The sequence below is a fragment of the Liolophura sinensis genome, chromosome 1 (assembly GCF_032854445.1).
Source record: "Liolophura sinensis isolate JHLJ2023 chromosome 1, CUHK_Ljap_v2, whole genome shotgun sequence".
Lineage (NCBI taxonomy): Eukaryota > Metazoa > Mollusca > Polyplacophora > Chitonida > Chitonidae > Liolophura > Liolophura sinensis.
In genome coordinates, this window is record NC_088295.1 from 70,961,713 (window position 1) to 70,980,668 (window position 18,956).

Here is an 18,956-nt window from a genome sequence, read left to right on the forward strand (position 1 = left end):
TACAGAACCTCTTACCTGCCAAAGTCATTACACTGCCTTCTCCCTCTGTCTGTTCACCTCAGATCCATGTCAACAACTGATTTTGCATACCTACGATACATGGTTAATTATGATGTTAACAAGCTGGTGTCTGAGGGAATTAAGGTACCGGGTGGAAGAAAAAATGGTCAGCGAAGAGCGCCACCTGGTAGAGAAAGTGATGTCTCGTACCTTGCTTTCGTATACAAAATTAATCATATACAATGTACGAGTGAACCACTTCTGATAATAAGAGAATCTTCTCTGTTCGTGAGTGAGAAACGATGACTTGTTTGTCGAAACCACGGTGATTAGATGGACACGATTCATGATGGAGACATTACTTAGCGATGCTCATAACGGAAGGACAATATCATGGGCAATTGGAAGGGCGTGTGTCTGTGAAAAGCTCAAGCAGGTTGATGCCATCGCTGTTTGACGTTTCTCAGTGAGCGAAAATGGCCGACGTTCATGGTCACTGCCAAACCAGAGAAAATGTAGAACTTGATTTCCAGCGATCCAGAGCAAGACACATTTCTTCTGGAAGTGGTAACGAAATAGAAGACGAAGCCCTTGATCCAAGAGTTCAGGTGATAATAATTAATATCTTCGATATTGTTTGTACTACACTGATAATCACTTAACTCATACTCAGTCAAGACTGGTAATTTTCAAATATAACGAATCAACAAATTGGGTGTATTTTGTTTAAAATCCTATATATTCCGCACCAGATGTTCTAAAATGACCCATTTTGTTAGGTATGGTTGTTGATTCGAATAAGTAATAGACTTAATGTAATCCCAGTTTCTCAGAGGGATACATGTACTTCGTTATTACCCTATGTCTTCTAATTTTTGGGATACCTGGTCTTGGGACACCATATTCTCAGCACTTTTAACATGCAAGAGATAGGAAAAAAAATGTTATCTGGGCACCCTGCTATAACAAAATATTCTTTCTATTATACGTCCATGATAACTGATGAAATCATTGCTAAAGTTGTCATTTAAGACTGGTTGCGTGATCTTGTCTTGTTAGGTTGATTTTCGTATCTTTTTGGTGCGCAGATTTAAGACTTAAGTACACCCGACTCGCCATGCCAGCACAAAGTTATTTTGCCGACAGCGACAGAAATACTTCTGTGGATTTCATCAACATTTTGACTCGAGAATGGATTAAGACTTGCAGGAGTGGTAATAAAGGTCACATTGTCTTTAATGTACACCAGAAATTGACATGTGCCGATGTTTTAAAGTGGATTTACAGGCCCACTTTGTTCCACAATCGAGTTTTTGAGTTGAACAATTAAACAGTGAGGCAGGTAAATGTCAGAAATTGTTGAAAATAGACCACATTGTTTAAGTTAATTCAATCAGCTAACTTCTTGGTTCATCTCCAGCCCTTTGGCTGGATACAGTACTATGATGCTGATGAACAAAGATGTGGAAGCTACACATATTGGGTGGTTCCAGACTTTGGCCCTTACTTTTGTTTGATTTCTTTCAGTAGCTCTCTCGATATCAGGACATAAAGTACATGTAGGAGAGTTGCAGCACAGTGTCAAAGTTAAACCGTCGAAAAGATTTTGGCATAACCCAACCCTATCAGAAACACTAGTTGTGGTAAACCAGTTACATTTGGATCCTCAGGATGCATGTTACATGGAGAGCATGTGTCTCTGTAATGTTCTTCTGTCAATTTGAGGATGGATTATGCATGCAAATGCTTGTACATGCCCTGCAGTTTCTTTTGACCTGAACGTTGATAGGAAGTGCGGGTCTGAAGTAAAGTCTACATAAAAATAGACATACATGTATATCCTGATTTTTCATTGTTGTACATTACTAAATGAAAGTGAATTATGATAACAGTAACTTGACAAATATGACTGCAGGTTTACATGCATAAATAAGTTGTTTTTTTTTAACCTTATTTATCTGATAATAGCCCATGAGTTAAATGTCATTAATTATTAGGATTTCTAATGACATTTTCTGCTGATTACTTACAACTATTTCAGACATTGACAATGAGGCTAGTTTAAAATGAAATAATTTGGGCCAGCATTTTGGAGGGAGGAAGTCATGTGGAGTCCACTGGAAAGCCCATGACTATCCACAGATTACTGACAGTCCATCTCACATACGATCAGAGAGGAAGCCAACATGAGCTCAACTTGAACTCAAAACCCATTACATTAGTGATACACATTTTTGTACTCTTTAATCACAGTTTTGGTAAATTATTTTAACAGGAGGAACTGGAAAAGTTAAATCATGGCTCAGACGATATCAACAGGCTGGAACTGGAGTTGGATGTAAGCATAACTATTGTCTTTCTTTAATTGCTTTTCCATGTTGTACATTACCAATCAGAAAGCTATACTTTTTCAGACTCTAAACACATCACTGTTCAAGCTAATGATTCTCATTAATTTTGCAAACACCCTAATGATACAATAAAGAGTGCTTACTGCTATAGAGAGAGTGTATGGTTTTTGTGAGTAGAAGTGCATGCACATGCCAATGTACTTTAGGCAGTGGAAAACTAGCTCATTTCTTTTTATTCATCCTTTCTCATTTCTGTACTATGTTTACATTTTAAACATGTAAATTACATATAAATTTAAGAATTTTTGTGTAACATTGCCTATTTTTCTGTTTCAGGATGCAAGGTCCACTTTTCGGCAAACATTGTCGGATTCTACTCAGAAGTTAAACACCTTGACAAAGAAGTTGGGATCATGCATAGAAAAAGCAAGGCCATATTACGATGCAAAGGATGCGAGCAAAGGAGGTATACACTGTACATATTCATATGAAATATTACTGATGATGTTTGTTAACACCTGTTAAACCCACCTTGGTATAACATGTATTTATATCATATCCCACGTTAGCATGAAATTCATGCATGCTTTCTATTTTCTTTTACAGTAAAATGGTATATTTTTAGGTGATATTACTTAAAATGACCCTGTATGTGAATTGTATTTTTGCATAGTTTGATTATATCAGTCTTTCAAATATCACAATCATTCGCCCTTACCCTTGTTGTTTCAAGGCACAAGTAGAGACTCAGCGTGCAGCCTTGAGGTTTGAGAGGGCTATGAGCATGCATGAGGCAGCCAAGGAGATGGTGCAGTTAGCAGAGCAAGGTTATATGAACAAAGGCGAGCCCTTTGACCCAGCCTGGCAGGAAATGCTGAATCATGCCACAATGAAGGTAGACAATGCCAACAGATAAACATATATCTCTCTTTTTGATCACAAGGGTTTTTTTGCTTTGAGACTCCAGGAAATATAGCTGTTCAGGTCTTTTTTTTTTGATGTTTTATTTAAAGTGACCCTTCTTACACTTACCAAATTACAAATATCATCCACTGCAACTAACCCATGGGTAGAATCTTCATTATATAACATGTATCTCTTAGACATATCAGTTTCTTTTAGCAGAGCTCCAGAAATTCAAATGTCGTACATCCAAAGTCTCATTGTGGTTAGTGTGTAAACCTATGATGAACATATAGAAACTTGTTTGGGTTTTCTCCAATTCTCCTTTTTTCCATTCAGTGGCTGGCATAATACAGTCAAAAGCTGGCTGTCAGCCAGGACCTGATTAATTAGGTAAATTGCAGCACATCTAGCAATGATCCTAAATGTACATCTATACATTAAAGGTGAAACATTCAGATTACTCCAGTGTTATAACATTCTTGGCAAGGATTCCCTTGACCAGATGTGTTGACAGTATGTATGTATAAGCTGTTGTGATTTAGGTGAATGAAGCTGAGAAGGAGAGAATAGAGAGTGAACAGGAACATCAGCTCACGGCCAAGTTCTATAATGAAGCTGATCAAAGAGTGCAATTCCTACAAAAAGAGCTGAAGAGAGCGATCACAAAGTCCAGGTATGTTTATGGCATGTGTGTTGAGAATCATAAGCTAGAGCATTTGCATAAGGAAAGGCAACACAAAGTGGGCTAAGCTCATTGTGAAGGAATAACTACACTGAAGAAAATTGGATACTTGCACATTTGATATATAGCATAATAAAGAACAGTGCACCGTCTCACATTAAGTGTGTTATCTGCTAAAAGCACATGCAAGCACAAGCACATGGGGAATTATTTTGTCTGTTCTGTTGATACTTTACATAATATTGATGTGGTTAAGCTAAACTTGTGCTCTAGAAACAAGCTGGAATGCCATGATAAATTAACAGTTAATAAATATTGTCTAATCATTGATGGTCACCATTTAGATATGACAGCTTGTGTTATTTGCTGTTTTCGTACCTCTAACTATTCTTCAGTGTTGAAGCAGTTGTTGCAAAACATAGCTACATGTGAGACTTCTGTTGTCCTGCTAGTAGTGTGTTACTGCTCATTTATATTGGCGCAATCCCATTCCTAGTTGCTCTCATATATCCCATACCTGCAGGTCTCCCTTTTTACCCTTGTCTCTTGTTTTTTTTTTTACTCCCCTTTTTATTATTTTTAACTTTTTTGAACACCTCTGATAATCATTATAAGTATTTATTTATACAGCTGCATGGGGTGCCATGGTTAGACAAAACTGCACAAGTATGCATGTGTGGATTAAATGGGGTGAAGGTTAATGATTCCTGGTGATTGACACTCAATTTTCACGATACTTTTTGATAGCCTACTACGCACTCACTAATAATTGACACTGGTAATTAAACACAGTGCATGTATATTTATAATTGAATGACACTAGTACAAACTATTTGCCAGTTTATTGCCAGGGTTAAACAGGTTAAAACGGCGGCTGTCAAACATGAATTCAGCCTGCTGCTAGTATTGACCTTTCCAGAAACTAAATCTTCTCCTGATCACTTTTCTTTGTTCACAAACTATTACATTGTCTCTAAGCAAGGACACTCTGCTGTATATGACCTAGAAGGTACTGCCAAAATGCAAAATGATTTATGACAATAGTTTGATTTCTGTATCGTTGAAAGACAGTGATATAATATATTAAGTTGACAGAAACTTAACTTACGTGAAATACAGAAGTTAGACATAGTAATTTCTTAAATACGGCTGGCACAAGTTTTTGTCGGTTTACTCCGGGCTCTGCCTGTTTTCACACCACAATGCCGGCCCCCATCATGTAAGTGAAATACTGTTGAGTAGGGCATAATCAATTCAATAAATAAATAAATTTTTCACATAAAGCATTGTTCTCCTGTCGGTACAAGTACTTATAGCACTTCAGCCGTGACCAGAGTGCTATGATAATAAATGTTGCTGGTCATACATGTAAAAGTTTGCTCCACTGATTTCCAAACAGGCTCTTACTGTTTGTGAGACGTGGGTGACAGTCGACAGTGATCATGTAGCTGGTTGCACAGTCTAATGTTCCTTGAAGATTACTTGCTGTGCACATACGTAGTACATGTGAAAGTTTGTCAAGCATTTAGCCTGTGTGCTCCGGTTTTTGTCACCCATAAAGCTAGCTGCCATCATATAAGGGAGAAAAAAACTTGAGGTATTAAGCAGTAAAGAAATAAATTAAATTGTTACCAAAGACAGATTTAGGCAGTACTGTACTGGTTATCACTTACAAAATTTGCAGAGATTAAACTGAAAAGAAGCTATGAAGTTATCACTGGTTTATAACAAGATTTTATACATGTCTTGCATTTTACATTCTTTTATACATTAAAATCAAGCAGTAAAATTGCTGATCTCCTTTTACCAGAAGCTGCTTTTTACATAAAGTGGAATTATCATCTTATTTGCCAGATCATATTAAATATTTCTGTTGCATTTGCAAATGTTTACATTTCAAACCTGTTGTACCCAAGCTATCTTTGAGAATTGACTTTATACCCTCTGATGACATATCATGTGAATTGTTTCTACTCACAGTCTGATAGTCTGTTTGTCTATGAATGATCTCTGAATGATCTCTGCATCAGTGGTTTTTCAGATATACAGCAACATATCCATGTATCAGAATGAAAGCCTGAGCACCTCCACCAAATGGATGTTCTTTCTTTAGTGGCACAATCTGTTAATGCACCGGAGAAAAGGCTATACTAAAGATGTTACAAAGGGTGGTGGTCTTGCCTTGTAAATATCCCCCTCGCTGAGTTTAGATCATTATAGCTAGTCATCTGGTTGTGTTTTAATACAAGATTCACTTATAATTACTCTCATCATTATTGTACCAGATTACTTTTTGGGATATGACATAACGACAACAGAGTGACATCCGGTAGAGACGTGACACCATTGCTTTATGACATGGTAAAGTCAGTCTGATTGATATTTACAGTATGGAAGACTTATTAAACAAGATATATAAATAATATTTTGAATGAGATTCACAGGTTGGTTTGGTTGTCAAATGTAGCGAAAATGATGACATTGTGCACAAAGTTTTATCTACATCTGTGTGGTGCAGAGAAATACTTTGCATAGTGTCATGAAGCTTGCATCTTTATTGACACAAACAAATCATTTTTAATATTATTTTCATAACAATTATATGCTTAAATTCCTCTGCAAAATGGGCTTTGGTGGTTGAAACGGTTAAGGATTTACAGTAAATGGAAACACTTTCATGTTAAAAGCTACATGTAGGCCAGTGGCCCTAACATGCTATATGTCTGATATCATTGTGTTCAGGATGTCACTACAAGTATGTTGTAATGATGTAACTCGAAAACAATGAAAACTTTGTGTCATGGGTAGTCATTATGATTCAACCTATTTCATAACATTTGGATAGCTGTACTTTTTGTGCTTGTGTGAAATCAATAATGAAACAGATTTAAGCTTCTTACATGTACATGTTTTGATTATGTGCAAACATAAAATGAAAAAATAGGTTGGACAGCCTTGCTTTCTTTTATATATTATGCTTTTATTTACCAGTATTTATATATGTTTTTGTAATCTTGTGGCTTTTGTACATCACATTATTTCATGGCCAAACTTATTTCTATCTTATCACACATGTTAAATTCATTTTTATATATACTCCATTTAATACTGGAAAACCTGGATAAATTTATTCCTATCCATATGAAAATTTGAGTTAAATAACTGATCAATTGAAAATCTTCATTTGCGGTAACAATGATTATGTAACTTTATCAGAAACATTGCTCTTCTGACCTGCTAATCCAGATTTTCCATTTTGCTTTCTGGCTAGTTACTCAACACGCAGCAGTTTACTTCAACTCAATAACATTGTCAACCAACATCGATTAGAAATCCTGTAAGTAAACTGTATTCTTGAAATTCTAGTGGTATCTGTCACCTTCTGCACTAACCTAGATGTACCTAATATGGTGATATCTGAGCCCACCCTATATCACAATCAGTTACTCGTATCTGTTGTATACATTTATTCCACAGCAACAACACACTTGTACATGCTCCGTTTGTGACATTGAAACTGCATGCACATCATGGAAAAGAAATGTACTTCATGCTATGTTTTAAAGGAAGAGAAAACATTAGTAGTGCAAACTTCTTATGAAAAGCTATGTGTACATGTATGTTTTACAATTTTTTGGATTTAATTCTCTAAGAGAAATGGGCATTTGAAAAGAAACTGGGTGCAATGCATGTCTAACAAACATAGGTATACCAAAGTTTGGTGTTTCTCTTATGAAAAGTGTTAAACCAGGATTTTAATCATTTTTCATTACATAATCAGTATATTCATATAAATGTACATGTATGTTGTTTGAATTCATATTTAACGCATGTTAAATATACATTTAAATAAAATAGCATGTATTTAGACATGCATCGCATCCTGATTTTGAGCATATGATAAGTCAGATGTCCATTATATCTGAGGGGTAATTCTAACATCCACCACACAAAAACTGTTGTTAATTGTCATTTTCTCCTGTACGAAACCTTCAAGAAAAAAATTCTCAGAGGCCATATTTTTAAATAACTTAAGTTTCCTTCACCCAGAATCAGGTTTTGACACCGTTAACACAGAGAAATTCAGGCTGGAAATTGTAAAAATAAACACATTATTGCCAAAAACCACAATCATAAGCCTCTAATGCATGCTAACTTGAGAATAAATAACTACACTTGAGGTGTACATGCCATTACACAAAGTATAGTGCTATACATTGTATGCGTTGCTTATATCAGTTCTTTTATCCATTCAGAAACAAGACTTCTTTGACAAGTTTGACAAATCAAAATACATGTGAATATTTATTCAATGTTTGTCTGTTTTGGTTGCAAATATGAAGTTAGACATAAAGTATTAATGTCAGTTCTGTTGACTTTTACAGTCATTGCTGCTGCAGCTTGGTAGAGCACATTCATGTACATCATTCAGTTTGTCTAATACGTAAAGTGTGTCTTTATCCTTTTCAGGCCATATTTTGAAATGAAAGGGAAATTTAATCAACTAATGGAGGTAAGCAGGTCGCTATTTATATCTCATGTCAGTAATTTATTTAAATAATATATATTGTTTCTTGTGACTTATTCTCTTCTTGTAAGTACGATCCCCTTGATTTTATAATATTTAAACACATATACTTAAACTTCCTGAAAAGTTAAATGTACCGCTTCAAGTAGTAAAACTGAATGAGAATTTCTTTCAGAGGTGAAAATAACAGTTGAAAACTATGTTTATAATATTATTACATTTTTACCATTTGAGTCAGTTAGCGTGCTAGTGCAGTGACCCAGAAGCCTCTCACCAATGTGGTCGCTGTGAGTTCAGCTCATACTGGCTTCCTCTCTGGCTGTAAGTGGGAAGGTCTGTCAGCAACCTGCAGATGGTTATGGGTTTCCCTCACAACCATCCATTGGTTTCATGGAAGTGTTTTACACACCACAGCAAGTTCACTTCTAATGAGTGAGATCACAGACTTGAATCCAGCTCTTGCTGGTTTGACTGCAGAGTTGACAGGTACCTGGCAGTGGTGCTGAAAGATGCCTGCTTTCCACCAAAAATAAGCCTGACCACGTACACACAAGCACATACATTCTTTAGTACGACATGAGATTTCAAATAAATAAGTAAATTGACAGGATATTCCAGTTGACTATTTGATTGCCAGTTTAATAATGTACTTTAATGTTTCTCTTTGAAGGAACAGAAACAGTATGTGGCCAAGCTGGAGGCTCAGGTTGTGGCCGCCAAATCCATGTACTCAGAGGCACTGAGGAACCTGGAGTCTATTAGTGATGACATTCACAGGCAGCGGATGGAGAGACGCAAACACAAAGAGCTTGGCATCAGGAGTGCTGGTGTCGGGGCAGAATCCCCGGCCCCTCCCCCAATGAGGGAAGGTGGTGTTATGATTGAGGGCAGTGACAAAACTCATCCAGACACTCAGATGGACTCCCCAGAAATCAAGACAGGTAGTCACGAGGATGGGGACATGCTCTCCCCTGTCTTATATCGTTCACCTGAGAGTGCTAGAAACAACAGTTATCGTCAGGCAATAGATGCCAGTATGTCCAAGTCTCCCACATATGAGAGCATCAACTCAGCTGATTATGATGAAAACTTTGATGTCCCTAGCTTAGAGGACGAATACATGGCACTGCCTCCTACTCAAACCTCCCAGGGGAAATCAGTTGTCCAATCTTTCCCCAAGACTGTTGGTTCCATTCCTGAAGAAAATGACAGTGTGTTCCCCAGTTCACCAAATACGCGCGCAGCACCATCAAAAGACTATGTTTCAGATGTTCGCAGCTCTAGCCCATCTTCCTCTATGGGCTCCCCATCTGGGACTAGGAAAGCAAAGCTCCAAGGAATTATTCTTAAAATTGATTCCAGTATGGACGGAGGCCTGAGGCATCCAAGTTTTAAACCCCCAAAGAACTCAGTCGATGTATGCTACTGCTCCTCATTACTACAAAGGGCTCAGCAATAATGTCAGCCAAAAAACCTGTAGGGAATGGTGTCACAAGGCATCCTCTGTCACGACCAATGAATGGTTCACTGTGTCACCTATACTTAACAATGGCCGCCCCTCAGGAGTTGGTGAAAAGGCGACGACAGAGAATCCAGCTGTGATGGCTGGGGTAACGGCCAGTCCTGTCAAGAAACAGGCCACCTTGTGCCTACCCCGCCCAGCCAGTTCGCAGGATCTGGAAGATAACTCGGACACTGAGAGTATTGCAAGTACAGGACCCATGCTGGACGATGAGCTGGTGGAGATGGCAACATTGGAACTGCCAGACGAGGAAGAGCTCGCACAGGAGGAGAATGAGTTCAGGCAGAGGTTCAAAAGAGATTCTTGGAGGCGTCCGCAGCCTGCCGCCTCACCTTAGCTACTTGGCCAACTACTTACCACAGCAACCCGGGGATAGTGCTAGCCTAGAATCTCTACCAGAACGCCACTAAGGTGGAGGACTCTGACAATAGATTGACACAGGAGAAATTAGGTCTCTCCTCAGAACCTGTAGAATCCTCAGGAGGGATGAAGCAGAAAAAGTTTTGTGTATGAGTGTATTTTTGTGTGATTGTTATTTTTTTTACTTTACCAAATTCTTTTTAAAATTTTTATCATGCAGAATATTAAATTCATTTTTAGTTTCGTCAGTCATAGTTTTTATCAATCATTGTTTCATATTATTTTTTTTTCCTTTGGAATGTACAATTGCCTGTAGTAGTTTTACACAGATTCTTATGGCAGTGTTGATCCTTAGTGACAGTTTTAGCATCTTTGGTCAAGGTGTGACTACTAGAGCTCTGTGATATTGTCATGTATGGTATCACTTGTATCTCCTTATTAGTGTTGATTGATGACATAGAACTACAAGGCACAGGTGCCTGTGTGTTATACTGTATCTAACCTTGTATAAAATTTTAAAATGATATGTTTTCTATGATGATAGAACTGATTTAGAATATGTTTACGTACACAAAACTCAAGCTACTAATTAGAAATATGTAGATAACTTAGTAAAGAGATATGGTCATATTTTTAAACAACTGCACAATTCTAGTCAGTTTTAGCAGTATGCCTAATTATTTTTAATCCACTTAAAGGATTAGTGTCCAGATTTAGCTACTTAACATAACAATATGTTACCAGGAGGGCCTCTGAGAAACGTAATTAGGGCTTTAAATCCTTCAAAACAATAGATTTACTGCCCTAGCCGATCTCCAGCCGAAGCTTAGTTTTGGATTGTTTTCTGTTTTAATCGTCTGTAGCCGGTCTGAAACCACTAGCATTGGCGTAGCTGTCAAACGGCCATTGCGTTGTTGCACACAGTTCACAAGTTGTTAGAAGGCCACTCATTGGCTCACATGAGAGTCATGGCGAATGGGATAGCATATATCAATTGGAAGCCATCACGTGGTAGTATCTACTTTACTTTCACTTTACAGGCAACTGAAGATTGATCAAACCAATGACGAATGAATTCTGCTTTGTTTTACACCCATTAAGTCCTATCACCAGAGTTTATATACATATGTTTAAAGCCGGGTTTTTCCTCCCTGCTGTTAAAATTTAGCTGCCTGCCAGGATTTCTTATCCCAACTCCTGCCAGCCCGACAGAGATTTGGCTGTGTTTGGTGGGTATCAAACCATTCTGTCTTATGCCGTGAAAAAAATGCATAAACCAAGCCTCATTATCTCATGATTTTAATGCCAGATTACTGTACTTTTTTGGCAATATTTTTTAATATGTGCAGGGGTAACTAATTATGAATAAATAACCATTCTGGACTGTAATCCTTTAACTTAGACCATGATATAGTCCTCTCTAATGCATACAGACACAACAAATAAGACTGCGCAAAGTAGCATCGTTCTTAAGTACCGGTACTGTTGTTGGACATCTGTGCTCGATCATTATATCAAGTGATAATATAAGCATCAAATTTAAATGAAGTTTTATGGGGAGACTGAACGGAAGGTTACAAAAGTAACACTAACATTTCTATGCACAACCTGCATATCAGTCAGTTGTCTCAGTTTACTTCCATAGTGTTTGTATCCAGGCATTTGTGTGAAAACATTTGTTTAGTTCATGATGGCCTTGGTAACTGGCCCAGCATTAGAATAACATTAAACGTTTATCCATGGTGGACCGAGATGGTGTCTCGTTCAGGTCAGGAGGTCAATACAGAACACACGTGGACAGGCTTTCTGAAGAACCCTTTGAGTATAGCCCATTCTGACAAGAATTAGCCTAAAAAACCAGTACATGTATTTGTGGGAAGTCTCAAGTTGTCTGTATTGAGCTCAGGCATATTTCTCATGTTGAAAAAATGACCAGATCTTTCCTGGTAAAATATATATTTTTTTAGTGGTAGTGTATCAGTTTTAGTGTCTTTTAAAGTCACCAGCGTCCGTTGTCCCAATTGTTAACTTGCACAGACTGTTCTGGGTATCAGTGAATACGTGTATTAGGTTCTTTTACGTCATTACTGTTATGAAGACAATGGGGTATTATAGAACAATATCCTTGGACTTTTACCATATTTTTGCCTTTTGAGTTATAATGTATGCTACATTGTTTTTGTTTTTGGCTTTCGCATGGGGGATGGAAGGGGTCTTTCTGTGGTATGTCTGCACTGTGGTATTGCCATTTATGAAGATGTTGTGAATGGCGCCTGTAAGTTATGGAAAGTTCTTACACTTGAGGTTTTATTTCAGTAAAAGTCTTCAGATTCTAACTTTTTGTTGTTTTATTCCCTCTTTTAGCTCATTGTGATTGGAGTGAGTGCTAGTTAACTGTGAATAATTATTGAGTACAAGCGTGTTCAAACTGAATGCCAGTAATCTGAAAGAGAATTCTGTCGCTGTTTAACCTAATTGTAATTCCGGAATATACATGTAGGGGCACGTTGTGAACTGCTTTGTTATAAAGCCATAATTTCTGACTACCTGTAAATATGACAAGCTACACGTTTAGGATCACTCTATCCTGAAATTGTTGCATTCTTTAAAGTGATACGGAGTAGATTTTGATTGGCTGGAGTGAGAGATAGGAAAGTCCAGACTAACCATTGCCTAAGCTGAATTGTAGGTGTGGTACATTTTTTCAAGCGTAACCAAGGCTGCAAGTTTTGACTCCAGGAACCCTATCTCAACCGTCAGCCAGTCAGCGTCGATTCTGTAAAATGATCACCCAACGACGGCTTAGATGTCGCATAAGGTTCAGTAATTTGTGTTGGAGACAAAACTGTGATATTGTCAAATAAAATGCACTGAAGGCAGCAAAAAATCACAACAATAACTGACAAATATCAGACTCGTACCTGTACTGCGGTGGTAAAGCGAATCTAATGAAAAAAAGTTACAATGCCACTAATCATTAATCTTTGCTAATGATTATGTCCTGTGACGAATGTGATGTTCACACACGTATATACCAGTATAAGAAAGTCAGGCAAAACCGCGTATGTTTTGTCTGGCCACTTTAACCAGTCATGGTATAATCCATATATCGATCAGATGAGACCTGCCGTTTCAGCCCATTCTCAAAGGAATTGTCTAGATTCCCCGTGTTTTCACTGTTCTCTGGGGTCAGTTTCATGAAGCATACTTAGTGTTAAGCACAGGCTTTAGTTAAGTGCACTTCATATCTCTACAACACATGATGACATGGTAGTTAAGGGCTTACCTAGGTAAGTGAGCTTCGTGAAACCGGCCCCTGGTGAAAATTGAGGGTCGATTGTGTCCTCTTGTGTGGTGTTGCACGGACGTCGCTAGGGATAACGGTCCATCCAGTGTAACACGTCTCGTAGGTCCCTGTATATGTAGCTCTTAATATATATAGAAATGAAACCCAATTCAAATTTGGGACTCGTAAATCCGTGATATATATACATATATATATATATATATATATATATATGCTAATCATAATCAGAGCATTCCTCAGCGACAAAAGCTTCCTTTCACGTACATGTACCTTGGCGTCTCTTTAATTTATTCAATGATGATTTGATCATAATTTTATCAAATTGAAGGAAATTGAAAAAACATATTTCATCAAAAAGCTACATTAATTATGGTGCATGGCGTTTTTTCCGGATTGGTCGGTTCTCTGATATAATAGAGCTTAAGGTCAGAATCTTTCCACATTGACACAGGGACACTGTGACAACATATAGTACAAGACCTCACTAAGTCCAGATGGCGTCCTATGTGTTTGAGTACTTATATTATTTAGCTTTTTTATTGTGGAAGACAAAAACGGCCAGATTTAAAGACTTCATTCCATGTCTTAGAGAAAAATGTACCTTAAAGTGCTTAAATATCGCTTTAATCTATTGGACATTCTAAGATGTATGTATACGTTTAATTTGGCAGGGCTAAATCATTCACATTTTTATCATATTAAGTGAAATATTCTTGAGTACGGCGTAAAACACCAATCAAATCAATTTTTTATCGTTAATATTTTTTACTGTCAGAAATGGTGCGCACTCGTTCTGTTACACTTAGCGATGTACGTTTTCTGATTTATAACATAAAATCTTATATGCATTACAAGGGGGGAGGAAGCAAGTGAGAAGTTAGGGGGTGGGGGGGTCGGGGATCGGGTTACTATCCCAACCAATCAGCCGAGGGTCCAAGACCCGCCAAGGCGTCAGAAGCTCTTGGATCCGGTATAGACTTGCACGCGTTTGAGCGCATTTAAAGTAAAAGACAACTAAAACGATGAAGTAAGCTTCATCGGACAGACAACTGAAAACTATAGTTTTAAAATACAGTCATTTATCTTTTTAGATGTTTTGTCCCCAAGACGTTCAAATCTTTGAATCCTATGAGGGGCGTTATGGGCCATACTGACAGTTTTTTAGGAACTCTGACGTCACATCACAGTTTTTGCCTTATACGTTCACCAGAAGGAAGGTATTGTTGAGAACATTATTTTAGTAATACTTTACGCTTGTGGCAAAATATTCTATTCCAACAATATATGTCGTGGTTAGAGTTGAAAAACCTCAAGTGAGGTCAGAGTTCCTGAACATTGCTAGTAGGGTCCATAAATCCCATCTTAAAATTTGAACGCTTTTAACTCTCTTGAACAAAATCCTAACAAATAATGATTGTATCTTTACGCATAGTTTTAAGTTGTCTAGTGATGCCTACTTTTGAGCATTTTTTTTTTTTTGTTCTTTTTACTTTTTTTTTTCCTTTAAGAGAAAAAATATTCATCTATCCTAAAGGTTGTGATTAAATATACTGCATGTTTTGGCACAAATTTAGTTATCGGATCGCTTACATATTTTACATAAATGTGCTTACTTTCCGTCAAAATCCGCGCCATACCATGCACTTGTAAACTATTCAAATACGGCATGCGGATTAACTGAAGAATGTCAGTTCTACATTGGCAAGGGTAACCATGCACGTATAGTAAGCGGGATGGTGAGGCGGTGGGATCGTATAAAGGCAAGCGAAACTACCCCATCTAAGTAGGCGAGGTCCAGGGGCCACCCGGCCCCGAAAGCTCTGAGATTCCTGACGTACGGGGGCATACAAATAGATATATGGAGCCTTTAAAGGAAAAAACCTCTAAAAATCGAAGTAGACATCACTAAATAGACCACTTAAAACAATGCACAAATATACTTTCCTTCATTCTTTTAGATTTTTGTGAAAGGAGTTAAAGGCGCTCAAACACTTGATTTCTATAAGGTGGGCTTAATGGACCACACTATCTGAGTTTAGGAACTCCGAGGTCACAGGAAGTTCTTCCAACCCTAATCACGACACTGAATGTTGAAATAACTCTTTATATCCAGGGGTAAAAGATTATTATAAAAATGTTCCGAAAAATTTCTTCATTCTGGTTATGGTCAGGAAAAAAAAGGTGATGTGACGTCAGAGTTCCTAGATAACATCAGTATGGCTCATAAAGCCCACCACAGTATTCAAATATTTGAATGCCTTTCAACACTCTTTTAAAAAATCTGGAAAGCCTAAGCGAAAGTATTTTACGCATAATTTTCAGCTGTCTACTTGATGAGCCTTACTTCATATCTTAATTTTCTTTTACTTTACTTGAAAATTGTTGAAAATTTGTATGCAAAGTTGGAGCTCATCTCAACGGGGAGGGGGCAGCCGCAAAATCACAAAAGGGAATTCCAATAAGCATTATGATAAAAACAAATGTAAACTCGATATTCTAGCGTTTTGTATGATGGTAAACATGCAGGCAGACATGCATGGCTTCAAAACCACCAGCTTAGTAAGTGTTATAGCCTTTGCTGAAAATATATATGCCATAAAATAAACACACAAAACAAAAACACTTGTGGTGTATGAGCACAAACTTGTGTTTGATTTCAAAAAACACACGTGCTGTGTGTGTATAGGGCAAATACTGTATAGATTTGCTGGCGGCTGGATGATAAGGCGCGTTTGGAAGGAATTGAAGTACATGTTTGAATGATAAGTTACATAGCCCGGTTTTGCACATTGCAAAATTTCAGATATCAGTTTTCAACAACGACATGATCACTTTACCCCAGGATAAAAAAACAAAATTAAGAAATGTTTTAAGTCATTTGTTTGATTGGTGATTTACGCCGTACTCAAGAATATTTCACTTATATGACAACGGCTAGCATTATGGTGGGAGGAAACTAGGCAGTGCCCCGGGTAAACCACGACCATCCGCAGGTTGCTGAAAGACCTTCGAAATGTTTTAATAATTGGATCAAAACAATGAAGGAAAGCACTTAACATTCATTGTTTTGTATTTTTATTATATAAATGGATTGAAGAGTGGGGTGGCCTGAGTTGGCTCTCTCGCTTTGGAAAGTGCGGGGGCACTCCACCCATCCCCTTGTCCCCTACGCCTCTGTATTAGCGAGAAAAGAAGGAACGATTTCACACAGCAAACTTGCTGACTTGTAGCTTGAGGCGGTGTATAGTCAGTGATGTTATAAGTTTTAAGCTCTCTTTATTTTTGGCCTTTTGGGTTTTACTTGGAATTTGTACGACCACGTCTTTCTCTTTTTTTTACTTTTGAAATAAGAGTACATGAACATTGAAACCCTGGCCTAATTCAAAATACACTCCAGGCACACAACCCTACAGTTGGGTGTTATATGAGGCTAAGCATTTCATATAAACCTGACGAGCTTCAAATGGCGAAGCTTTATTCCATGTTTTCCAAATATCCCTCTCAACTGTCACTCGACACTCGTGCTGTGCTGTCATGTTTGCCTTACCTACTTTACTCTGTCTGTAGGTGGACGCGTGCGTATACACACACGACAACCGATTCTTGCTAGTGAAAATACTATACATACATAAACACGCCATGTTCTTAAGGCCACACATAACATTTCGCATTTGGCCGCGGTGTTAGCGTGCCAGCGCGGAACAATGACCCATGAGCCTCTCACAAAGGCCTACCAGCAAGCTGCGGATAGTCGTGGGTTTCCCCGACCTCTGTCCGTTTTCCTCGCACCATAATGCTGGTGGACGTCGTATAAGTAAAATATTCTTGAGTACTGTGTAAAACACCAATCAAGTAAATAAACAAATAACATTTGGCTTGGGTTATACCAAAATGCAATGATAATACTACGTTTTAGGAGCTAGTTCATAGTAGCCTTCAGGAATTCTTTGTTATTATAAAAATTAGATTTATTTTGTTATTAATATTATTGTGCAGGTATGAAGGTGATGGAAGTTTGTTCTTGTACAGGTACTCAGTCTTTGGCATAAAGCATGTATTTGGAAAACGTGAAGCTCGTCCACATAAAAACAACAAACAAACAAAAAATAACAAAAAAAGGCACGCACGCACAATACAGTTTCAAATAAGACTTTTATCTGGGTTAAGGAAGTAATGTCTTTGTGTCTCTGTTAATGCCTTGATTTGGATGAAATTTTGTGTATGCACAAAAGATCGGACCAAGGAACGATTCTTCACCACGGTCAGGTAGGACCCACATGCACATTTTATCAATACTTGTAGATTTTTTTCATTATTGTGTTGCCTCCATAGAACAAGTCTTAAGGTTGCACGTGCGAAATTGATGCAATTGGGATTTGCCTCCTAGCTGAAGCATTTTGGACACAAAAGAAAGCGCTTTGCCTAGTGTTATTAACCACTTTGTCTACATAAATAGTAAAGAAAATTGATGTGCTCTTGTAACCTTAGGGATGTTAAGTGTACAGTGTTAAGTCCCCTGTATGGATCCTCATGCAGACAATGCTTTCCCCTGGCTGAAGGGACCGTGTATCGACTTGACTATATTAAGCACCTAGAGTGCTTACTATAGTTAAGAAAACATATATCTCGTGAATTATCGTTGAGCAAAATGTCTAGATCTGGCAACATAACTTTAACTTGCAATTAACACTTGCAACTACTGACTTTATGATGACGATGAAAAGGTCACGGATTGCTGCTTGGCCTATGGCCATGCTGTACAAAAAGTTTCATCCAAATAATGTAATACCCTTTTTGTAAAGTTGCTGACCGACAGACAGAGAGATTTTATATATTTATTTATTTGATTGATGTTTTACGCCGTACTGAATAATATTTCACTTATACGACGGAGGCCAGCATTATGACGGGAGGAAACCGGGCAGAGCCCGGAGGAAACCCAGGACCATCCGCAGGTTGCTGCTAGCAGACCTTCCCACGTGCGGCCGGAGAGGAAGCTTGAACATACAGCGACCGCATTGGTGAGAGGCTCCTGGGCCACGGAGGCCCCGACAGAGAGAGACAGCGAGAGAAAACTAATCAACAGGCAGACAGGAGACAACTAATCGACATGTATAGTTTGTTTGTTTGACTGATTCGTGTTTTACGCCGTACTCAAGAATATTTCGCTTAAACGACCTCGGCCAGCGTTATGACGGGAGGAAACCGGGCACAGACCGCTGGAAACCTACGGCCATCCGCAGGTTGCTGACAGACCTTACCACATGCGGCCGGAGAGGAAGCCACCATGAGCTGGACCT

The 18,956-nt window shown here is 38.1% G+C and overlaps 1 protein-coding gene across 1 annotated transcript; it reads left to right on the top strand.

Annotated features, from left to right (window-relative positions):
* Positions 1-262: 262 nt before the first annotated feature.
* LOC135482412 (uncharacterized) lies at positions 263-12,647 on the top strand. The gene is given in 10 exon segments (XM_064762383.1): positions 263-608; positions 2,276-2,338; positions 2,688-2,798; positions 2,800-2,817; positions 3,085-3,246; positions 3,800-3,930; positions 8,410-8,452; positions 9,138-9,918; positions 9,920-10,302; positions 10,304-12,647. Coding segments are annotated over 10 exon segments (1,920 nt in total). The 5' UTR covers positions 263-476; the 3' UTR covers positions 10,400-12,647.
* Positions 12,648-18,956: the final 6,309 nt, after the last annotated feature.